At 41.2% G+C, this 26,072-nt stretch overlaps 1 protein-coding gene across 1 annotated transcript in view; it reads left to right on the plus strand.

Annotated features, from left to right (window-relative positions):
• Positions 1–26,072, plus strand: part of SLC28A3 (solute carrier family 28 member 3) — a 64,409-nt gene that overhangs the window by 11,133 nt on the left and 27,204 nt on the right. The window contains exons 5-14 of the mRNA XM_075276729.1: positions 1,986–2,077; positions 3,397–3,586; positions 4,412–4,556; positions 6,832–6,945; positions 9,212–9,289; positions 10,742–10,822; positions 12,092–12,172; positions 12,492–12,617; positions 12,966–13,096; positions 15,299–15,467. Coding sequence (XP_075132830.1) covers positions 1,986–2,077; positions 3,397–3,586; positions 4,412–4,556; positions 6,832–6,945; positions 9,212–9,289; positions 10,742–10,822; positions 12,092–12,172; positions 12,492–12,617; positions 12,966–13,096; positions 15,299–15,467 — 1,207 coding nt within the window. The remainder of the gene's footprint in view (positions 1–1,985; positions 2,078–3,396; positions 3,587–4,411; positions 4,557–6,831; positions 6,946–9,211; positions 9,290–10,741; positions 10,823–12,091; positions 12,173–12,491; positions 12,618–12,965; positions 13,097–15,298; positions 15,468–26,072) is intronic.

Genomic DNA, 26,072 nt, shown 5'->3' on the forward strand with positions numbered 1-26,072 from the left:
AATAAGCCAGGACAAATATGTATACTAGATCAAACAATACAGACATACAGTACATAGCATGTCTTTGTGCTGCAAGTAAACATTTTTATTGAATCTTCAAAACACTATGAGGCTTAGGCCCTATGTTGCCGGAAAGCAGCTTGTTGCAGATTTTTCTGTGGCTAATTGAGCCAAAGCCAGGAGTGGATTGAGCAGAATGGAGTTGTATAATTGCTTCCTACTTATTTTCCATTCATCTTGTAGCCACTTTTTGACGCCATGACACTTGGCATGCCTATATGATCACTGAAGCCCAATCACAGGCCTCAGCCATGACCATGGCTGCATGACATCACAGTAGAGTACCAGATGCCGACTCTGTGATGTCATGCACCCAAAGGAGGAAGAGTAGTAGACTTGGTAACAACGATCTCTCACAGACCCTTCAGCACTCCTCAGGGTCAGTGCAGTGCTGAGAGAGCCTGCAGTGTGTACAATGGTGGTGGTAGTATTCCCACAGGACACATCATAGTGGTAAACCTCCCTGATCCTGATGGTGGTTGGAGTGCCTTTGATTGTGAGTTCAGAATGAAGACTGTCATGTAGACTGCCAAAGCTCACGGCTTACTGATGAAAAACAAGTTACAAACAGTTGAACTTCATCCACATGATGACACAATCCTGAGGATCTTCTACTGAGTTGGAGCTGAGGTTTTGTTTGATGGTACTTCCCGGTCAGTTGGTGTCTTTTGCAGGAGAAGTCTTCTTCTTGAAAAGAGTGCTTTAAATCTGTCCCACAATCCACAAAATGTCTGCAATATCTTGCCTATGGGGTGCAGATCTACAAAGGTTTCCTGTCTCATCTAAGGCTAACAGATAAGGTCATAGCTATGAGCTACATATAACAGTTACCCTCACAATCTCTTTATGCACACAATTTTCACAAAATAACCAGAGATTATGATGGCTGATTTACAACTAGCGTGGGCCTTCCAAACCAGGGATTCTACCTCAGATTCTTTTTTTTTTAGTTTGCCTGTTTTTCAGATACAAATGGAAGACTTTCTGTTTGTATCTGTTGTCATTAGAATAAAAATTCAATGTTCCTTCTGTCTGCTTTCAGGTTCCATAGCATTTGGGACCTTATATTTTTATTTTAATATTCTAGTCAATGAAGACAGATAAACAGGAAGTTTTTAATTTGTATAAGTCACTCTGTCAAACTTTAAAGGGGTTTTCCCATCTCCATGTCTTATCAAATTTACCTGTTGTCTCTTCTTCTTACTTCCTGTATTCTTCAACAAGCTGGTGGGCGGCTTTCACTATTTGATGGACAGGACACTATGAAGTACCTCAGTAGATATAAACATTGCCTTTACCATGAGAGATTATTTATTACCATTACTAGAAATCTAATTTAAATTCAGATCAAATAATATGCACAGTAAATGTATATTACATTACACAGGTTTGGAGAGAATAAAAAACTTGCAGAGGAAAGAATGGACTTGCAGTAAACTTTAATTTTGTTTTTACATAGAGAGATAACAGCATTGTTTGAGCCTTTATCAGCAAACTACAATTATCTAAACTGATTGTCCTGACTGCAGAGCTGTACATCAGCAAGAGAACTCAGGTCCCCCTTCCCAGAGAGTATTGAGTCATCATGTGACCTGTGTTATTAGATATAGAACAGGGACCAAGGAAACAATGTGTAAGCAATGGAAGGAATAATTTCACATAGCAGGCAAAGTGAGAAGCATTACTAAAGCAATGTATTTAGGAAAACTTGAATTTACATAAGCGATCAGTATAGATAGGATCTTTGAGATGGGGATACTCCTTTAATGTCAGTCACAATATCAGGGCCATATAATAGTAAACCCACAGCAGTAGCGAGAACTTACCCAATGTCAGAATTCTCATATCATCTTTGAAATAGATATTATTTTCTGTTATCTCATTTAGATTTTTTGCTGCACATCTCAGTGTCTTTTCTTCCACAGATACTTTGAAGAGAAATATGATGTCATATGTTCCTTCTACAACAAACATAAACACATAATTAAACATGTGATCTATGGCATTTTGATAGCAGGTAAGAATGAATTGCTCAGTGCTAAACAGGTCTAAGATACCTTTCATAACAAAATGAATCTAAGCTCAACAAGGCAATGTAGTGAGTACAAACGGAATGTTATAGGCTAGGCCCTCCAATCTCGCAATAGAAGAGCCATCAGAAAGCCTAGGTTATATTACACTTGACCATTTCGATGACACCATCCTTGTAAAGCAGTTGGTGCTTCCTCTCTTAGCAATTCGCACAAAACAGAATTTTACTTAAAAGGTTTGGCACAATATAATGCATTTAAGCCATTTAACCCTTCCTTGTGAAGCCTTTTCTGTTTAGCCACTTTTTGGGCAAGGCAAAAAAATTGATGTGCCAAAATGTACCATATATGTGCCAAAATATGCATATACATTTTATGCCAAATTCTCTCAGTAGTGGTTGTGATGTCCTATGGTAGCTTAGGTCTCTTTCAAGCGAAGGTGCTGAGGTTTAATAACAGTGTTGCTACTGCACAAAAATCTGAGCTATGTCACAAACTCTGCACTTTGTATTTCGTATGGCACTGGCAGCTGCTGAAAACCCCATCAATATTATAATCATGACCTATCCTAAAGATAAGTCGTCAATATTTTTGACCTGGAACATCCCTTATGGCTGAGGTCACATGATGTGGAAAGGTTGCAATTTTTGTTACATTTTTTAAAAAAATCTAATTCCATAGTGAATTTAGCGAAAAAGCACTTCTTTAATATTTACCACTCATTTTGAAGCCTAAAAGGCATCTCCTAAAGGTATCTCTTATTGTTAACTCCTTCCCATTGGCGGCATTTTCAGATCCCTCAAATACAACTTTCTAATCTGTTCTGTATTTAGAGATTCTGAATAGCATAAGATATATCAAAACAATGTGATGTTACTGGGCTATATCAGTGAAATTACCAAACTGACACGCTCCTCTCTGGCATCATTTCCTGCTCTGCAGCTATTGGATGAAGTCTCAACTCACAGACTTCCTGCTCTACCAACTCCCTGTATTCCCTCTGTATGCAATACTGAATATAGCTCTGTATTTCCATGTAACGTCTGCATCTGGAAAAAGCATAAGAAAACAGCTAAATGGCACAGAAAACTTGCAGTATTCCAAGTATTGTGTGCTGAAGAGAGTAGGAAGGCTGTGAAGTACAGCATTAGTCAATATCAGCAGAGCTCTATCTTATGTTACAGAAAAATGTACAGCCTAATCTTTACCCTGTGCCTTGTGATCTATTCATATAAAAAATGATCTAATCACATGACCAAATCAAACTTAAGTATCACCTTATAAATGGTAACATATTTTCTTTAAGGGTTCTTGGCGATGGTGATTGCAGCCTGTTCTTTGAACTTTAAAAGGGCCTTGGCTCTCTTTGTTCTAACTCTACTGGTCATCTTTTTTGTATGCTGGGATTTATTTATGGACAAATATGAAGGAAAAATTGTCAAATTCTTCTCCCCTGTTGGTTCATTCTTCGAAAAACAATGGTTTTGGATGAAATGGTAAGTCCTATACAGTGTTTCAATGTATGTTTTATATTAATTCCTCAGTTTTGATGTCCACTACTGGTCAGTTATCTCATTTTCACTAGACATTTTGGTGATAGTGATATTAAAGTACTTATGTCGCATTGTGGTGGAAACAGCTGATCAGTATGGGTTCAACTGCTGGGACCTCCACAAACCCTGAGGGCTTCTGTGGGTTAGTCCTATTCGGAATGTAGCTGTGAATGCAGAACGTGCACTTGGCTATCTCCAAACCTTACATTGAAATGAATGGAGCAGGAGCTTGAATTCTGTGTCCAACGCTAAATTTTAAATGGGAGAAACCTACTTCCCTGTTCTCAGGATCAATAGGGGTTTCAGAGGTCAGACCTCCACTGATCAGCAATTTATTCCCAGTCCTATGGATAGGGGATAAATATTTTTTGTGGCATAACCTCCATGTGTAAAAAAAAGTCCACTAAAATTTACAAGCTTACCTAACATTTTGATTGTCAGTAAATATATATTGCAAAAATGTTCATTTAGCTATGGCAGCTATAGCATAGAGGCAGCTGATTTGCTGCTGTGTAGGTGATTATAAAAGTGAATAGCTAAAAATCTATAAATAAATCTCAATAGAGATCTTTGGTAATATGGTACATGCTACCTAGGTACCTACATAATGGCTTACTACAGAACCCTGGTATTCAGAACTGTAATTTTTTACATTCTACATTGTCTATCTACAACTAAAGGATGCAATATTTTATAGGTCTGAAATTCATATACAGTATTTAGCTTTTTTTTCTGTGAAATTTGAATATTATGTCCTTTCACCCCTAGGGTAGTTTGGTTAAGTCTTATTGCTGCAATCATATTATGGCTCATTTTTGACACAGCAAAAATGGGAAGCAATCAGCTCATTTCTTTTGGTGGTCTTGTCATGTATGTTCTCTTGATGCTCATCTTCTCCAAACATCCAACTAAGGTACAGAAATCACTTTTAATTATAAATGGTTAAGAGCTTGGGAGCCAAATAATGCCCATATGTGGTGGCTAGAGGCTTCATGTATTTGTTGCTAAACATTCAACCCTGAAAAGTGTGGTTATATCCTTATTCTACCATGACAGTATTATAATGTGTGAATTCTAATGAGGGGAATTGGACTCTCCAATCACATGACAATGGACTGTATCACATGACCATGGTCAGAGTTTTATCCACTAGAGTTAAGCAGAATAAATGACAGCAAGCAGAAATCTAGGAAACTGTGAGGAATTGATACAGAAAATATATTGGAAAATTGTACAACTATCTATTATACAAACCATAACATTTGTCTCTCAATATTAGTCTGAAAGTGGACAACCCCTTTAAGAAAGAAGGAAGCATTGAATATTATGATAAATACAGTCCTATGAAAAAGTTTGGGCACCCCTATTAATCTTAATCATTTTTAGTTCTAAATATTTTGGTGTTTGCAACAGCCATTTCAGTTTGATATATCTAATAACTGATGGACACAGTAATATTTCAGGATTGAAATTAGGTTTATTGTACTAACAGAAAATGTGCAATATGCATTAAACCAAAATTTGACCGGTGCAAAAGTATGGGCACCTCAACAGAAAAGTGACATTAATATTTAGTAGCTCCTCTTTTTGCCTCTAGTCGCTTCCTGTAGCTTTTAATCAGTTCCTGGATCCTGGATGAAGGTATTTTGGACCATTCCTCTTTACAAAACAATTCAAGTTCAGTTAAGTTTGATGGTCGCCGAGCATGGACAGCCCGCTTCAAATCATCCCACAGATGTTCAATGATATTCAGGTCTGGGGACTGGGATGGCCATCCCAGAACATTGTAATTGTTCCTCTGCATGAATGCCTGAGTCGATTTGGAGTGGTGTTTTGGATCATTGTGTTGCTGAAATATCCATCCCCAGTGTAACTTGAACTTTGTCACTGATTCTTGAACATTATTCTCAAGAATCTGCTGATACTGAGTGGAATCCATGCGACCCTCAACTTTAACAAGATTCCCGGTACCAGCATTGGCCACACAACCCCAAAGCATGATGGAACCTCCACCAAATTTTACAGTGGGTAGCAAGTGTTTTTCTTGGAATGCTGTTTTTTTTTTTTTACGCCATGCATAACGCCTTTTTGTATGACCAAACAACTCAATCTTTGTTTCATCAGTCCATAGGACCTTCTTCCAAAATGAAGCTGCCTTCTCCAAATGTGCTTTTGCATACCTCAGGTGACTCTGTTTGTGGCGTGCTTGCAGAAACGGCTTCTTTCTCATCACTTTCCTATACAGCTTCTCCTTGTGCAAAGTGCGCTGTATTGTTGACCGATACACAGTGACACCATCTGCAGCAAGATGATGCTGCAGCTCTTTGGAGGTGATCTGTGGATTGTCCTTGACTGTTCTCACCTTTCGTCTTCTCTGCCTTTCTGATATTTTTCTTGGCCTGCCACTTCTGGGCTTAACAAGAACTGTCCCTGTGGTCTTCCATTTCCTTACTATGTTCCTCACAGTGGAAACTGACAGGTTAAATCTTTGAGACAACTTTTTGTATCCTTCCCCTGAACAACTATGTTGAACAATCTTTGTTTTCAGATCATTTGAGGGTGGGCTGTCCATGCTCGGCGACCATCAAACTTAACTGAACTTGAATTGTTTTGTACAGAGGAATGGTCCAAAATACCTTCATCCAGGATCCAGGAACTGATTAAAAGCTGCAGGAAGCGACTAGAGGCTGTTATCTTTGCAAAAGGAGGATCTACTAAATATTAATGTCACGTTTCTGTTGAGGTGCCCATAAATTTGCACCGGTCAAATTTTGGTTTAATGCATATTGCACATTTTCTGTTAGTACAATAAACCTCATTTCAATCCTGAAATATTACTGTGTCCATCAGTTATTAGATATATCAAACTGAAATGGCTGGTGCAAACACCAAAATATTTAGAACTAAAAATGATTAAGATTAATAGAGTTGCCCAAACTTTTTCATAGGACTGTATGGGTATATACAGTAACAGTTCTGAATATAAAGAAATACATGGACCTATAAATAACTGGGTTTTGGTAATTAAAAATAAAATCTGTGTGGCATATGAGGAATGAGAGAGGGTACATAGTGATGTATGTTCCCTATGTGAGAAAAAAAAAAAAGTAAAATAGAGACTAGAATATATAATATTAGAGCAAAGTAAGGAAAAGAACTAATGTCCTGTCTGTATCTATGTATTGAAGGTTCACTGGCGACAAATATTTTGGGGTATTGGATTACAGTTCCTTCTAGGACTACTTATCTTAAGAACAAAGCCAGGTTTTGATGCATTCGACTGGCTAGGCATTCAAGTTCAGGTAAAAAAAAAAATTGTGTCTGTAAATGTATAATTTAACAATTGAAAAGATATTATCAAATCTGAACTAACTCATTTATTACCATTGAAAATATGTCATGAACACCCATGTACCCCAGATTACTGCTACATGAATGCCCAATTCCAATATTAGATATTCATATAATCAAAATAATTATTGGTGACAATTCAGTATAAAGTAATTATTTACTTTTGACCCCCACAATCACTGTAATGCAATGGGGCTCAGCTGTAGACTCTTGCCAATATTTGTTATCAACCTGGTATCCCATTGTCATCCTAAGGGTTAGGGCATGATGACATCACTAGTCATAGTACTTGTGCCTAGTGTATTGTCAGTCCACATCTGATTTTATCTGTATGTATTTTGCCATGTAATGCTCTCGACAATTGTTATTCCATACAACAAGTTCTCTATTCACTACATAACTATAGCAAATGGTGCACACAATTTAGACTGCATTAGATATACTGTTTGTGTTTCTGGGAAAATAGTCATCTGTAGTTCATTGTAGTAACTGGAACGCCTAGGGTATTGGCCAGCCTTATATTCCTGGCAGACAAAAACTGTATTCCTATGTAACACATTTAAACTAGACTTTCCAGTCATACTTGTTTCTTACAACGTACATGGGAAGACAAAGCAATAAAATGAATCTGTGTCTTCATTTAATTAAAGTATAGTGAGAAGGTGTGACTAATTAAAATGTAATTCCAAACTAGCTAAATATGTTTTTTTTTCAGTTTTCACTTTTTTTGTCATTTTTTAATTTAGTGTATGTATTTTAATCTCCATACTGATAGGAAGCTACAAAGCAGGGGCATATCTACAGTCAGGGTAGATTAAAGAGGACCCTTTATGTCCTCGGATACACGCGGTTTTATATACCGCTAGAAAGCTGACAGTGCGCTGAATTCATCACACTGTTGGCTTTCCCGTTATGTGCCCCAGGGGAAGAGATATCAGTGCAATAACCGATAGCTCTCCACTGTCATAAGGGCTTTCCTGAAAGTCTAGCTGGGAACGCCTCTCCTGACAGTAATCGTCCATAGCTCTGTACTGCTCCTTACCGCCCAGCAATGACGCTAAGCTTTGAGGAACACATCCACCTCAACGCTTAGTGTCATGGCTACTAGACTGTCAGGAACGCCCTTATGACAGTGAAGAGCTATCGGTTATTGCACCAATATCTCTTCACCTGGGGAATGGGAAAACCAACAGGGTGCTGAATTCAGTGCACTGTCAGCTTTCTAGCGGTATATAAACTACGTGTGCCTGTGGGCCTTTTAAATGGGATGAATATTAACTGAATTATAATTCATGGGATCACTTGATCAGATAAGTGTAACTGAAGACAATTTTATTTTTAAAAGACACAGGGTACAAGAGGGGGACTTGACTATGAAAAAGGGGTGGAGGTATTTGTCCAAAAAGGTGAGAGCAGGGACGCTGATGAGTCGTCATCAGCAGCATCATCCTCCCTACTCTCACCTACCCCTTTGTACACACATCAGACAGTGCTCAGAGATGGCTAATTAACATATCAATAAGAGCGGGATAATTCAAAAATGGCTGGGAGGATTAACAAATTAAAAGTATGTCTGGAATAGCCTTTCTAAAGGCTATGCAAATATATGTTTAGTTAAAAATGAGATTTCCCAATGATAGAATCCCTTTAAAGGCAGTGTATCAACAGAACAGTCCCTATTAAACTGTAAGAACTATCAAATAGTCAGTGTTCACATGAATAAAATGCTTTTTTCTGCTTTTACCAATGGTTCCTGCGTTGTAGAGATTAGCTTTTTCCTGATGCTAATGAACTGTTTGGTACGTTGAGGTAATTGATTGTATAACTGCACCAGAGCTACCTACCTACTATGACTGACAGGGTAAGGCAGGGTACATGTCAATCATAGCAGGGAGAGATAGAGCGGCACTGGTAAGCGCAGCTCATTATCATATCAGGAAAAAAGCTAATATCTCAGTAACGGAGCCACCAATAAGGAAGCAGAAAATATGAGTTGTACACTGCACTAGTTCACCATTATGTGTACATTATGTGTGCATTGCATGAACAGCTTTGGGAGACAAAACTAACTATCAGTCCGAGGTCAGTAGTATACACATATTATACCACCAATATTACTAAGGCGTCTACTGATGGAGAGTTCTCAGGATTCTCTAGTTGGACAGTAGAGTGAAGACCAGTTACTAAAACTGCTATATATTCATCCTTTTGCTTCAGACATTCCTGGAATATTCAGATACTGGATCAAAGTTTGTATTTGGAGAAAAGTATGTTGACCACTTTTTCGCTTTTAAGGTGAGCCCTAAAGAGTTTTTCTACCTATGAATTTTCATTCTACAGCTAGTATGGCAGCACAGTTTCACAAAATCAGTAAGTCTAAGTCAAAATGTGGTGAAATAAACATGTAGCTATGAATGCAGATTCAGCCTTGGATGTAATACATTTTAAATACAAGGAATTTACAGAATTTGGCTTTATTTTCACGTCAGTCACTTGGTGAGTGATTGTAAGGAGATGGTAAAAACACAGAACAGGAACAAATCTTTCCAATTTATCTTTACCACTGTGTAGTTTTCACGCCTGGTTCTGGTGCACAATCACTGATGTTAATCACTGACTAAAACAGTGATATGTGAACAAGGCCTAACTCAGATTAGAGCATTCCTTCAAATCTGCATGGACTTGTTGGGGCTGGTTGTGAATTGTGTTTTGTTAAAATTCCATCCACTTGCACTGATAAATTTTGCTGCAAATTTGCAGAGTCTATACCAAAAATGTTCCCTGCCATTTCAGTTGGAAAGTAAAATAGGCAGTGGCAGTTTACATTTATACCCCTTTAAATGTTGGGTGAATTGGTTCCTGATGAACAATTTGAGATTTGTCTTGGACGACCTACAATGGCCACATGCTACATGATTTTCGGTAAATTATTATACTCTGAGGTTTCTTTAGGCCCCAAAGTATAATAGGTGGAGGCCCGGGAGAGGTGTAAATAATAATAAAAAAATTATACTCTTCCCTCACCTTTTTTGGGACTTCTCACAATGTCTGGCGCTTTCTTTTGCTCTGCCTGATGACGTCATGTCCTGATGATTCGTGTGTCCATGTCACCATTGGGGACCAATCACAGGCCTCAGCAGTGACCCCAGGAGCATGACATCACAGTAGACCACCATATGACGGCTCTGGCATTCTTCTTTGACGTCATGCAGAAGGAGGAGGAAGGCACAGATCACTGGACGCCATGATGGAAGATGAATATAAATTTGTTTTACTTTTTACACCTATTATATTCTGGGGTTTGAAGAGACCTGCTAGTATTATAATTTCAAGTCCAGTTTTATCCAAACATATTTGGACTGAACCAAAAGAATGCTTCATTTGAACACTATACAAAACGAATCTTCAGAAGTTCACCCATCCTTATGGTTTGCCTATCCTTAATCATAAATAACAATGCTGGTTGGATGGGAAATCAAGGATTACCAAATTCAGAAAAAGATCTTGAGGTCTCACATGGTTCCCACCTAATATAAGTTTGACACGTTTTGTATTGCTTGCTTGTCTGTTATTAAAACATTATGTTTTCCATAATTTGTTTATTATTATAAGAGAATTGCATCTTCCATACTTATTTGGGCACCAACTTTTTCTGCTCTGGTACCCTGACTCTCAGTCGTAGACTAACCATTGTTACATCCATAAAAAAGCTGTATCAGAGATCTGTTTTTCACTTGTGTCCCTTAGGTTCTACCTATTGTAATATTCTTCAGCACCGTCATGTCAATGCTTTACTACCTTGGTTTCATGCAGTGGCTAATTAAAAAGGTAAATATTTTATTTGTTTTATACCTTTTAAACCTTGCTTCTACAGTCCTAATACACCTAAAATATACATCCTACTAGAAAATGGAGCAAATGCGGTCAAGTAATCTCGCTGGTTTACAGCATTCATTACTCTAATCACTACTAATACCTGATTGTTATCCCAGTACCCACCACCAGCAAACAACCATCTAGAGGTGGTTTGATACTGGGGTTGCACCAGGCTGATGTTGTTAGGCTGGAAAGGGCCAAAAAACATGTTTTTTCACAACCTGATAGGTAATGCCAAGCTATTATTGCTATATCATATCTGGCTGGTTATGAATGAGAGGACTCCAAGTGATTTAAAAAAATAAATAAAAAATAATTTAAAAAAGGAAAATTAAGACCCTCCTTTTCTCATAACGATAATCCATAGCATTATCAAGGTGGGAAAATCTATGCTTTTGGAACTTTCCAGCATAATAACACAAGCTTGCAGCTGCTCCAGTACCAGACTATCTCTAAATGTTTGTGTACTGTGCCTTACCTGGCTCTTCCCAGTACCCCTCATGATAGTAGATACTGGGGTAGTAATGGAAGAATAGTGGTAGCCATCTTGCTGGCTAACACTAAGCCCCACCTTAGTAATGGCAGCAGTCGATTAGACAACTGCTCATTACTAACGCAGTAACAAAATATTTAAAAACCCAAATACTGGTAGGAGTTTATTATTTTTTTATTTAAATAAAAACTCCTCCATACATCCCTCTTTGACCATTTTAAAGGAAAGAAAAAGAAATGGCGATCATTGACAGAGTTTAACGGATCCAAAGTAGTCCAAACAGTCTTAAAAAACTGGTCAACTAGAACAAAACAATAGAAATTTTTTGAAGCATAAGAAAAACTAATGTTGCCCTTCTTCATCTTTCTTTTTGGGTTAACTTTTAACTAGGCTTAGTCTCTGTGACAGACGCCTTTTTGGTAGCTCACATGGGAACCAGGAGAGAGGAAGGAATGAGGTTTGGGGGGTCAGTACTACCTTTTTGTGGACCATCATGGTAAAGACTGCTCACAACTTATAGTTTTGGAGTAGAAACTTGTAAAAAAAAATAGACTAATGGCAATTGATGAATTTTTACATCAGTTTTGGCATGAGTTGTAATGAGTTAAGGACAACAAAATGATGCAACAGATACAATAAAACAGTAAGTACCAGTAGTCAAGAAGTAAATAAAGATACTTATCATATGTATATCTTAAAACTTTTTTTTTCAAAATTCTTTTTCAAAGGTTGGTTGGTTAATGCAAATTACTATGTCAACAAGTCCTACAGAATCATTAGTTGCTGCTGGGAACATATTTGTGGGCCAGGTATGTGATCATTTTTCAATTACAATATACACTTTTATCCCTGATTGACATCTTGAACCTGTAGCTGTTTCACCACTTTGTTTAATGAAATTCCACACATGCGCCTTTTGTGTAATGTCCTATAAAATAAGCACAAGTACACATACAGTATACGAAGATAAAAGTGCATACCCAAACAGTTTATTTGGTAGTGCACTTTTAGCTTATGATATATATACACCATGGCCTTTGATCCTTAAGTTACGCCCCTGGTATAGAGGTCAGATAAGTAGATATTTGCTTTTATAATATAGATAAATTGATAACATTTTTTTTATAGACTGAATCTCCCCTTTTGATAAGGCCGTATCTGGAACACCTGACAAGATCAGAAATACATGCAGTAATGACTGCTGGTTTTGCAACCATTGCCGGAAGTGTCCTTGGAGCATACATTTCATTTGGAGTAAGTAACATTTGTTGTTACAGTTGTTTTTACATTGATATAGTTGGTAATAGCTGTCCTAAATATAATCCTACTTTGTGAATTAAATATAATCCCCTCTTTATTTGCAACTCTGCCAAGTATATTATATTCTTTTATTGAGGCCAGAACTTGTGGCGGGTACCCCAGGGCAGCCATGTTCCTCTTCATGCAAACTGGTATAATTGAAATCTAACGTTATATTTGTGGCTAGAAGAAAGCGTTTATATCAGACTAATCTTTATAGATAGGTTTGAGGTTATCCTCCCTCACAAAGAAAGAAAAAACTGAATATCAGATGAATGATATGGCTGCATCTTATATTTGTAGGTATCTTCTTCTCACCTATTGACTGCTTCTGTCATGTCTGCCCCAGCTGCACTGGCTATAGCCAAGTTATTCTGGCCAGAAACCGAACCAATAAAAATAAATATGAAGCATGGACTTAAACTGGAGAAAGGGTAAGACGTATATAACATTGACAGGGCCATTGTTCAGAAAAGAATAAAATAATTAATAAAAACAATGGGGCAAATTTATCATGCCTTGGGTGTTACTTAAACAATTTTTGTTGCACATGCATGTGTTTTATGCAAGAAATTGTGACTTTTCACATTTAGAGACCGATTCAGCACTTTTCATGAAAGTGGTTGGAATGGGGTTGGAAACTGGGAGGGATCCTATGGCCAGTCAGATTTACAATAATTTCCACCAGAAAACTGTGTGAGTTAGAATGAATATCTACACTGGCACAGATTTCTTTTCGGGCGCACAATATCTCGCCGTAGTTCACATTATTAATCGTTATTTAGAGGTTGGAACCGATTGTTAATTCTGGCACATCTCGTGCTAACGCACAGTTGGGTTAAGCCCAGCGCACAAACTTGTCTCTATTTGTAGGTCCAATATATTTAAAGGGACACTGTCAAATCAATCTACCCCCTCCCCCACCCCAGTATCTCACAGTGCATCTCCTGCATTGTCCAACAGTGTCTTTATAATGCCCAAGTACTATATTAATTGTCCAATATTTAAGTATTATTCCATATTCAAATTTTGAGTCAAGGGAGTGAAGGGGGCGGAAAGCTAATGGAACAAGTCAAGCTTTCCATGTCCCAACGCAGCCACTATGATATGGTATTTGTGGATGTGCTCTAGTTGGCACATATTAAGATACAACTAATGGAAATGCTGGCATATTTTGTCAATATGGTTTATTCATTTATGTGGAAAGATTTCTCAAAGTATACAAAATGTTAGGTAAACAATTTAAAGTACCTATATATGTGTTTACATGTGCCTTTGACTCCTATTATAAAAAAAAAAAAAAACTATAGAAATTAAAGGGGTTATACCATAGTAAGTATTTATCCTCTATCCATAGGATAGGAAATAAATACCTGATTGGTGGGGGTCTGATTGCTGAGACCCCAACCATCCAGAATTCTTTTTATCCCGCTGAGTACTCAGTCTGACTTCAACCAGTTTGATTGTAGGCATGACTGGTGGTGGACAGCGCTCCTATGAACTTCAATGGGAACGCTGGAGATGGCTAAAATAAATCATTTTACTATCTCTGGTGCTCTCATTCACTTCGATTGGACCACCTGGGGTAGCCGAAGTACAGCACTTGGCTATCACCAGCGTTTCCATTGAGGTGAATGGGAGTGCTGCCCAGCACTGGATGTGGTCAGGCTGAATGTGCACCATAGATAAGGACCTTCCATTCTCACCTCATGGTATAACTCCTTTAACTTCCTATTTGAGGCCTTACATAATTATTGCATTTTCTACCTGTTTTTATACAAAATTTTAAGACCATGGTGAACATGCATGTTTATGGAAGAATATTATTTGGGCAAGCAGCCATCTCCAGTGTATATCTGGCTTTAGTAGTACCCTGTCTTGTGTATTTGTGTTTTTGATAATATTTGGTGAAATATTGGCTGACTATATGTAATAAAGTTCAATTTGCTTCACAGATATATTTATATTATGATAGATTTTCCAGTAAAATCCATTCTGGGTAATATTCTGCTAGTCCTGGGCTATTTATTTAAAAGCCTTATCTGCTTAGAGTTGCTTTACAAATCATTATGGAGATACATAAAACACATAGTATTTTCCAGCCTTTAGCCTGAGGCCCCACGTTGCGGAAACGCAGCTGTTTATGTTGCAGATTTTGTTGCGGATTATGGAGCCAAAGCCAAGAATGACTACAAAAGGATTGGGAAATATATAGGAAGTTCTTATACTTCTCCCTTCTGCTCATTCTACTTGCAGCTTTAGCTCAAAAACCCTCAACAAAATCTGCGACAAAAAAAAGCTGTTTCTGCAGTGTAGGACCTCAGCCTTACAGATAGTTGTTATTATTATTATTATTATCATTATTATTATTTATGTATTTATTTATATAGCACCATTAATTCCATGGTGCTTTACATTTGGGGGTTACATACAATTTGGGGGTTACATACAATACACAGAATATACAGGTAGATATAATACTAACAATGACCGACTGGCACAGTGGGGTAGAGGGCCCTGCCTGCGAGGGCTTACAATCTATTCTAAGATCTAACAAAAAATAATTTCTAGTCATATAAAAACAGATTTTTTTAATGTATTATCTGGTATATTTATTCTGCATTATTCTGGTTCAGGGATGCTAGAAATATTCTAGAAGCCGCAAGTCAAGGAGCTTCTGCATCGATTCCTTTGGTTGCGAACATAGCAGTGAACCTGATGGCTTTTCTGTCGCTGCTCGCGTTCTTCAATGCTGTCCTCTCATGGCTGGGAAATATGTTTGATTACCCACAACTGAGCTTTGAGGTAAATGTTAGACTTAAAGATGAAATTGTGAATGGTTTAGTGGAAAGAAGCTGACTTTGATTCAGGTTAAGGCCTCATTCAGATGGCACTATATTAGTTATTTTGTATTAGTATTTTTAAGCAAAAATCTGGAGTAGAAAACAAACAAAGAAAAAGTATAATATAAAGAATTGTACCTCTTCCACATTTACGTTACACCCCTGATTTTGGCTTGCAAATACTAATGCAAAATACTGGCCAGAACAGGGCCATATGAATGAGGCTTAAAGCTAAACTCTCACAACTCCCCCATTACTATGTGGAATTTGCTAAATATTTGCTAAGTTTCTCATTATTTCCTGAAAGGTTAAACTGTTGTACTTTTCCTGTTGTACTCAGGGCCATAATATTAAAGTGTGCATAAACTTTTACAATTCTTTTCTCTTTTTCTCTCTGCCCTCTTTCTAGTATGTCCTCTTCCTCTTCACCCTTCCTTCTCCATAATATTCATTGTGCAATAATCTTTTTGAGTATGGGCAGTATTGATGAGGAGACAAAACAAGAGGAGAAAAACTATTAAAGAACTAGGCAGTTTTTGTTTTATAAAGTATATTACAAAGTTTGTTACCTTGACCTTCACTTCATGAAATTAAAAAAAGATCAATCTTTTTAATTCAATTTAAATTCTCAATAAAAGTGAAGTTTTATTTTTATTCCTCTAGTACTTTGGAGACAGTGAAATAGTTCTCTGTAAAAGTGGGCATGGGATTCACATGAATACCATCCACTTTGAAAGTACTGTAAAACACCGCGATTTTTCCCGCGGTGTTCTGCCGCGGCCAAATTGCGGTGTTTCCGGCCCGTGGGGACCCAGCCTAAAAGTTTAGGTACGCTTTAAGGCCCAAAGTACAAAATCTGCAGCAGGAACCACACCATAAGGGTCAGTGCACAGTTTTTTGGTGCTGATTTTGACGCTGAATCCGCCTCAAAATCAACTAATTTTAAGGATGGATTCAGCGTCAAAATTAGCACCAAAAAACTCTGTGTGCACTGACCCTGATACTATTGTCCCCTCAGGCACCACCTTCTAGATTAAAGGTTGCCAGCTAAATAATGCATGCTACAGTACTAATAGTACCATTTAGGAGACATTAATGGTATACACTGATGAGCGCCAACAAACTGATGTCTGCAATGGGACTCTTTTCCATTTGGAGGAGTTATTCTGGCTTGGCCATTATTCCCAGATTATACACTTACTTTTCTTTGAAAACCATGCATTAATGTATAGGGAGCTTTCTTAAAAAAGGAGGCGCTATGAACAAGTTCCTCTATTCCACCAATAAAGTTTTATTTCCATATTCCTTATCCAGAATTCTTAGCAGGGCTTCCATGGTTTAATAAGTCTCTCCATAACAAGAGACGTTACCTATTCTGAAAAGCAAACCAAGACATTTTAGACATCTAGCACTGGTTGGGTGAGTTTGTGAGGGGGAGTGTTTGGGGGGGGGGGGGGCAAATACATATTAATACCTATGGATTTGGAATGGGTTATTGAGTAATGTGTAGGTGTCCCAATGTTTGTCCATATAGTATATCTTTATTGTCAGAAATCATTGTAGCAAGCTGTAGAACTAGTTTTTATGCAGATCAAACTGAAGTGCAATGGGGTCTGGCCCTTGGTTGTATCGCCACCCAGCATATCTTCTCTTTCCTGACTGACATCTTCCCCTTTTAGCTGTCTCGCTGTTGTATTCAGGGAATGTCCACACATGAAACTATCATTTACCTATAAAGCAAGATACAAAACGTATACAGTATCACAAGACAAAAGTGCACACCTAAAGAATTTTTGGGGGTTTGCACTTTTGTCTTGTCATATGTGTATTACTGCTAGGCTTTAAAGTTGTGAAGTTAAGTTGCACAACAAACTTATGTTAGAACATTATAGGTATGCTTCTGATATTATTGATGTCCCTGAAATGGCACTGTTAGTAGTGTAGAATGTATTATGTAGTTGACAGACTTCCCCTTCGTCCTCTGATGTTAGTCTGAGTATTCTGTTAGACTACATTTAAGTATCTCAAAAAATTGTGTCTCGCATACATATTGTCTGCAGAAATAGTAGTATCTAAAAACTGCATCTATATTGGATCCTAATACTATGTAAAGTTAATTTTATTACAGGAAATACAGGGTGATTCAAAAAGAATGGTGCAAAATTTTAGTCTCAGCATAACTGAGAGAATGTAACAGAAATTTGAAGGGAAAAGACACACTATCTATCCATGTTATCTATACACTACATATGTTCAATGTGTTTTCCATTGGTGGCATAACAGATGACTAGGAGACAGTCCACTTCTGTCCAGAGATATACTAGGATATCATCAGATATGCACTCCACTGTTTCAGTGATACATTGTCTCCAGTTGTTCATATCCTGTGGTTGGGGAGGGGTCCTTGATATAGGCCCACAGAAAGAAGTCACAGGATTTTAGGTCTGGTGATGGTGGAGGCCAGTGCACCATTGGTGAGTCGTTGCCTCCAGCACAGCTGATCCAACATTCTGGTTGAGCTTCATTAAGGTATAGGGTATAGAGATGAGCGAACAGTGTTCTATCGAACTCATGTTCGATCGGATATTAGGCTGTTCGGCATGTTCGAATCGAATCGAACACCGCGTGGTAAAGTGCGCCATTACTCGATTCCCCTCCCACCTTCCCTGGCGCCTTTTTTGCTCCAATAACAGCGCAGGGTAGGTGGGACAGGAACTACGACACCGGTGACGTTGAAAAAAGTAGGCAAAACCCATTGGCTGCCGAAAACATGTGACCTCTAATTTAAAAGAACAGCGACGCCCAGCTTCGCGTCATTCTGAGCTTGCAATTCACCGGGGACGGAGGTTTCCGTCCAGTTAGCTAGGGCTTAGATTCTGGGTAGGCAGGGACAGGCTAGGATAGGAAGGAGAAGACAACCAACAGCTCTTATAAGAGCTAAATTCCAGGGAGAAGCTTGTCAGTGTAACGTGGCACTGACGGGCTCAATCGCCGCAACCCAGCTTTCCCAGGATCCTGAATGGAATACACTGTCAGTGTATTCCCGTATACCCGATATATACCCCCGATACCCGTTCCAACGGTGTGCCCCCCCCACCTTCACCCCAGAAATACCCTGCAAGTCCCCTAGCAATAGAATTGGGGCTATATACACCCACTATTTTTGCTACTGCCATATAGTGCCATTGTCTCACTGGGAATTCAAAGAATATATTGGGCTTACATATAACTTCAATTCCAGGGAGAAGCTTGTCAGTGTAACGTGGCACTGACGGGCTCAATCGCCGCAACCCAGCTTTCCCAGGATCCTGAATGGAATACACTGACAGTGTATTCCCGTATACCCGATATATACCCCCGATACCCGTTCCAACGGTGTGCCCCCCCACCTTCACCCCAGAAATACACTGCAAGTCCCCTAGCAATAGAATTGGGGCTATATACACCCACTATTTTTGCTACTGCCATATAGTGCCATTGTCTGACTGGGAATTCAAAGAATATATTGGGGTTACGTGCACCCACAATTTTTGCTACTGGTATATAGTGCCATTGTCTGACTGGGAATTCAAAGAATATATTGGGGTTATAAATACCCTCATTTCTTGCTACTGGTATATAGTGCCATTGTCTGACTGGGAATTCAAAGAATATATTGGGGTTACAAATAATCTCATTTCTTGCTACTGCCATATAGTGCCAGTTTCTGACTGGTAATTCAAAGAATATATTGGGGTTACGTGCACCCACAATTTTTGCTACTGGTATATAGTGCCATTGTCTGACTGGGAATTCAAAGAATATATTGGAGTTACAAATACCCTCATTTCTTGCTACTGGTATATAGTGCCATTGTCTGACTGGGAATTCAAAGAATATATTGGGGTTACAAATACCCTCATTTCTTGCTACTGGTATATAGTGCCATTGTCTGACTGGGAATTCAAAGAATATATTGGGGTTATAAATACCCTCATTTCTTGCTACTGCCATATAGTGCCAGTTTCTGACTGGTAATTCAAAGAATATATTGGGGTTACGTGCACCCACAATTTTTGCTACTGGTATATAGTGCCATTGTCTGACTGGGAATTCAAAGAATATATTGGGGTTACAAATACCCTCATTTCTTGCTACTGGTATATAGTGCCATTGTCTGACTGGGAATTCAAAGAATATATTGGGGTTACAAATACCCTCATTTCTTGCTACTGCCATATAGTGCCAGTTTCTGACTGGTAATTCAAAGAATATATTGGGGTTACGTGCACCCACAATTTTTGCTACTGGTATATAGTGCCATTGTCTCACTGGGAATTCAAAGAATATATTGGGGTTACAAATACCCTCATTTCTTGCTACTGGTATATAGTGCCATTGTCTGACTGGGAATTCAAAGAATATATTGGGGTTACAAATACCCTCATTTCTTGCTACTGGTATATAGTGCCATTGTCTGACTGGGAATTCAAAGAATATATTGGGGTTACAAATACCCTCATTTCTTGCTACTGGTATATAGTGCCATTGTCTGACTGGGAATTCAAAGAATATATTGGGGTTATAAATACCCTCATTTCTTGCTACTGGTATATAGTGCCATTGTCTGACTGGGAATTCAAAGAATATATTGGGGTTATAAATACCCTCATTTCTTGCTACTGGTATATAGTGCCATTGTCTGACTGGGAATTCAAAGAATATATTGGGGTTACAAATACCCTCATTTCTTGCTACTGCCATATAGTGCCAGTTTCTGACTGGTAATTCAAAGAATATATTGGGGTTACGTGCACCCACAATTTTTGCTACTGGTATATAGTGCCATTGTCTGACTGGGAATTCAAAGAATATATTGGAGTTACAAATACCCTCATTTCTTGCTACTGGTATATAGTGCCATTGTCTGACTGGGAATTTAAAGAATATATTGGGGTTACAAATACCCTCATTTCTTGCTACTGGTGTATAGTGCCATTGTCTGACTGGGAATTCAAAGAATATATTGGGGTTATAAATACCCTCATTTCTTGCTACTGGTATATAGTGCCATTGTCTGACTGGGAATTCAAAGAATATATTGGGGTTACAAATAATCTCATTTCTTGCTACTGCCATATAGTGCCAGTTTCTGACTGGTAATTCAAACAATATATTGGGGTTACGTGCACCCACAATTTTTGCTACTGGTATATAGTGCCATTGTCTGACTGGGATTTCAAAGAATATATTGGAGTTACAAATACCCTCATTTCTTGCTACTGGTATATAGTGCCATTGTCTGACTGGGAATTCAAAGAATATATTGGGGTTACAAATACCCTCATTTCTTGCTACTGGTATATAGTGCCATTGTCTGACTGGGAATTCAAAGAATATATTGGGGTTATAAATACCCTCATTTCTTGCTACTGCCATATAGTGCCAGTTTCTGACTGGTAATTCAAAGAATATATTGGGGTTACGTGCACCCACAATTTTTGCTACTGGTATATAGTGCCATTGTCTGACTGGGAATTCAAAGAATATATTGGGGTTACAAATACCCTCATTTCTTGCTACTGGTATATAGTGCCATTGTCTGACTGGGAATTCAAAGAATATATTGGGGTTACAAATACCCTCATTTCTTGCTACTGGTATATAGTGCCATTGTCTGACTGGGAATTCAAAGAATATATTGGGGTTATAAATACCCTCATTTCTTGCTACTGCCATATAGTGCCAGTTTCTGACTGGTAATTCAAAGAATATATTGGGGTTATAAATACCCTCATTTCTTGCTACTGGTATATAGTGCCATTGTCTGACTGGGAATTCAAAGAATATATTGGGGTTACGTGCACCCACAATTTTTGCTACTGGTATATAGTGCCAATTTCTAACTGGGAATTCAAAATGCGCAAGGCTCCCGGAAAGGGACGTGGACGAGGCCGTGGGCGAGGTCGGGGGAATGGTTCTGGGGAGCAAGGTAGCAGTGAAGCCACAGGGCGTCCCGTGCCTACTCCTGTGGGGCAGCAAGCATTGCGCCACTCCACAGTGCCAGGGTTGCTTGCCACATTAACTAAACTGCAGGGTACAAACCTTAGTAGGCCCGAGAACCAGGAACAGGTCTTGCAATGGCTGTCAGAGAACCCTTACAGCACATTGTCCAGCAGCCATTCAGACTCTGCCTCCTCTCCTCCTATTACCCAACAGTCTTGTCCTCCTTCCTCCCAAAATTCCCAAGCTTCACAGAACAATAACCCCAACTGTCCCTGCTCCCCAGAGCTGTTCTCCGCTCCTTTCATTGTCCCTCAACCTGCCTCTCCACATCACGATTCCACGAACCTAACAGAGGAGCATCTGTGTCCAGATGCTCAAACACTAGAGTCTCCTCCATCTCCGTTCGATTTGGTGGTGGATGACCAGCAACCCACCCTCATCGACGATGATGGGACGCAGTTGCCGTCAGGGCATCCAGTTGACCGGCGCATTGTGCGGGAGGAGGAGATGAGACAGGAGTTGGAAGAGGAAGTGGTGGATGATGAGGACACTGACCCGACCTGGACAGGGGGGATGTCAAGCGGGGAAAGTAGTGTGGATGTTGAGGCAGGTGCAGCACCAAAAAGGGTAGCTAGAGGCAGAGGCAGAGGTCAGCAGCTTAGGCGAAGCCAGGCCACACCCGGAATCTCCCAAGATGTTCCAGTTCGTACCCAGCCCCGAAAAACTCCCACCTCGAGGGCACGTTTCTCGAAGGTGTGGAGTTTTTTCAAGGAATGCGCCGAGGACAGATATAGTGTTGTCTGCACAATTTGCCTCTCGAAATTGATTAGGGGCTCTGAGAAGAGCAACCTGTCCACCACTTCAATGCGCCGTCATTTGGAATCCAAGCACTGGAATCAGTGGCAGGCAGCAACGGCAGGACAAAGGCCGCCTGCCGTTCACGCCACTGCCACTGCCTCTGCCACTGCCTCTGCCTCTGCCTCTGCCACTGCTGACTGTGCTGGTGATGCACTCCAGAGGACGAGCCAGGACACCACTTCATCTGCCTCCGCCACTTTGTTGACTTCTCCCTCATCCTCCCCTGTTCCTGTCTTATCTCCTTCTCCTGCACCATCAAAGGCACATCAGGCGCTTCTTTACAATAACCCACCATCTCTCAGACATTGGAGCGGCGGCAGAAATACACTGCTAACCACCCACACGCGCAAGCCTTGAACGCCAACATCGCTAAACTGCTGGCCCAGGAGATGTTGGCGTTCCGGCTTGTTGAAACTCCCGCCTTCCTGGACCTGATGGCAACTGCGGCACCTCGCTATGCCGTCCCTAGCCGTCACTACTTCTCCCGGTGTGCCCGCCTTGCACCAGCACGTGTCACTCAACATCAGGCGAGCCCTTAGTTCCGCGCTTTGCACAAAGGTCCACTTGACCACCGACGCGTGGACAAGTGCATGCGGACAGGGACGCTACATTTCACTGACGGCACACTGGGTGAATGTAGTTGAGGCTGGGACTGCTTCCCAAACTGGCCCGGTGTACCTCGTCTCCCCGCCTAACATTCCTGGCAGGGACACGAGAAGAACACCCCCCTCCTCCTCCTCCTCTACCGCCTCCTCCTCCGCCACCGCCTCCTCCTCCGCCACCGCCTCCTCCTCCGCTGTTAGATTGACCCCAGCTACGAGTTGGAAACGTTGCAGCACTGGCGTTGGTAGACGTCAGCAGGCTGTGCTGAAGCTGATCAGCTTGGGGGACAGACAGCACACTGCCTCCGAGGTGAGGGATGCCCTCCTCGATGAGACGGCAATATGGTTTGAGCCGCTGCACCTGGGCCCAGGCATGGTCGTTTGTGATAACGGCCGGAACCTGGTAGCAGCTCTGGAGCTTGCCGGACTCCAACATGTTCCATGCCTGGCCCACGTCTTCAACCTAGTGGTGCAACGTTTCCTAAAGAGCTACCCCAATGTTCCAGAGCTACTGGTGAAAGTGCGGCGCATGTGCGCCCACTTTCGCAAGTCGACAGTAGCCGCTGCTAGCTTAAAATCTCTCCAGCAACGCCTGCATGTGCCACAACACCGGCTTTTGTGCGACGTCCCCACACGCTGGAACTCAACGTTTCAGATGTTGAATAGAGTGGTTGAGCAGCAGAGACCTTTGATGGAATACCAGCTACAAAACCCTAGGGTGCCACAAAGTCAGCTGCCTCAGTTTCACATCCATGAGTGGCCATGGATGAGAGACCTTTGTGACATCCTACGGGTCTTTGAGGAGTCCACAAGGAGGGTGAGCTCTGAGGATGCGATGGTGAGCCTTACAATCCCGCTCTTGTGTGTTCTGAGAGAATCCCTGATTGACATCAGGGATAACTCAGATCACACAGAGGAGTTAGGGATAGCATCCGATCCGTCACAGCTGGAGAGTAGGTCCACACATCTGTCCGCTTCACTGCGTTTAATGGAGGAGGAGGAGGAGGAGGAGGAGGAGGAAGAAGAGTTGTCCGATGATGTGATGGTGATACAGGAGGCTTCCGGGCAACTTCGAATCGTCCCATTGTTGCAGCGCGGATGGGTAGACATGGAGGATGAGGAGGAAATGGAGATTGAACTTTTCGGTGGGGCCAGAGGAGTCATGCCAACTAACACTGTGGCAGACATGGCTGAGTTCATGTTGGGGTGCTTTACAACCGACAAGCGTATTGTCAAAATCATGGAGGACAACCAGTACTGGATCTTTGCTATCCTTGACCCCCGGTATAAAAACAACATCTCGTCTTTTATTCCGGTAGAGGGGAGGGCCAATCGCATCAATGCTTGCCACAGGCAATTGGTGCAGAATATGATGGAGATGTTTCCAGCATGTGACGTTGGCGGCAGGGAGGGCAGTTCCTCCAGTAGGCAACCAAGTTCTCACCGGTCCACACAAACGAGGGGCACACTGTCTAAGGTCTGGGACACCTTGATGGCACCCCCTCGCCAAAGTGCCGCCACGGAGGGTCCTAGTGTCACCAGGCGTGAGAAGTATAGGCGCATGTTGCGGGAATACCTTTCCGACCACAGCCCTGTCCTCTCCGACCCCTCTGCGCCCTACACGTATTGGGTGTCGAAGTTGGACCTGTGGCTTGAACTTGCCCTATATGCCTTGGAGGTGCTGTCCTGTCCTGCCGCCAGCGTCCTATCTGAGAGGGTGTTCAGTGCAGCCGGTGGCATCATCACTGACAAGCGCACCCGTCTGTCAGCTGAGAGTGCCGACCGGCTCACTTTGATAAAAATGAACCACCACTGGATAGAGCCTTCATTTTTGTGCCCACCTGTGTAAAGCACCCCAACATGAAACTCCATGTCTGTACTCAACCTCTCCAATTCCTCCGCATCCTCATACTCATCCACCATAAGCGTTGCACAATTCTGCTAATACTAGGCTCCCTCCACCCTGATTTCCCCCAACTCTGCTGGTTAGAGGCTCCCTCCACCCTGATTTCCACCAACTCTGCTGGTTAGAGGCTCCCTCCACCCTGCTTTCCCACAACTCTGCTGGTTAGAGGCTCCCTCCACCCTGCTTTCCCACAACTCTGCTGGTTAGAGGCTCCCTCCACCCTGCTTTCCCACATCTCTGCTGGTTAGAGGCTCCCTCCACCCTGATTTCCACCAACTCTGCTGGTTAGAGGCTCCCTCCACCCTGCTTTCCCACAACTCTGCTGGTTAGAGGCTCCCTCCACCCTGATTTCCACCAACTCTGCTGGTTAGAGGCTCCCTCCACCATGAATTGGTCCAAACTGGGCTGTTTAGCGGCTCCCTCCACCATGAATTGGTCCAAACTGGGGTTTTTAGAGGCTCCCTCCACCATGAATTGGTCCAAACTGGGCTGTTTAGAGGCTCCCTCCACCATGAATTGGTCCAAACTGGGGTTTTTAGAGGCTCCCTCCACCATGAATTGGTCCAAACTGGGCTGGTTAGAGGCTCCCTCCACCATGAATTTGCCCAAACTGGGCTGTTTAGAGGCTCCCTCCACCATGAATTTGCCCAAACTGGCCTGTTTAGAGGCTTCCTCCACCATGAATTGGTCCAAACTGGGGTTTTTAGAGGCTCCCTCCACCATGAATTGGTCCAAACTGGGCTGTTTAGAGGCTCCCTCCATCATGAATTGGTCCAAACTGGGGTTTTTAGAGGCTCCCTCCACCATGAATTGGTCCAAACTGGGCTGGTTAGAGGCTCCCTCCACCATGAATTTGCCCAAACTGGGCTGTTTAGAGGCTCCCTCCACCATGAATTGGTCCAAACTGGGGTTTTTAGAGGCTCCCTCCACCATGAATTTGCCCAAACTGGGCTGTTTAGAGGCTCCCTCCACCATGAATTGGTCCAAACTGGGGTTTTTAGAGGCTCCCTCCACCATGAATTTGCCCAAACTGGGCTGTTTAGAGGCTCCCTCCACCATGAATTTGCCCAAACTGAGCTGTTTAGAGGCTCCCCCCACCATGAATTGGTCCAAACTGGGGTTTTTAGAGGCTCCCTCCACCATGAATTGGTCCAAACTGGGGTTTTTTTAGAGGCTCCCTCCACCATGAATTTGCCCAAACTGGGCTGTTTAAAAG

Source organism: Leptodactylus fuscus, chromosome 1, assembly GCF_031893055.1.
Source record: "Leptodactylus fuscus isolate aLepFus1 chromosome 1, aLepFus1.hap2, whole genome shotgun sequence".
NCBI lineage: Eukaryota > Metazoa > Chordata > Amphibia > Anura > Leptodactylidae > Leptodactylus > Leptodactylus fuscus.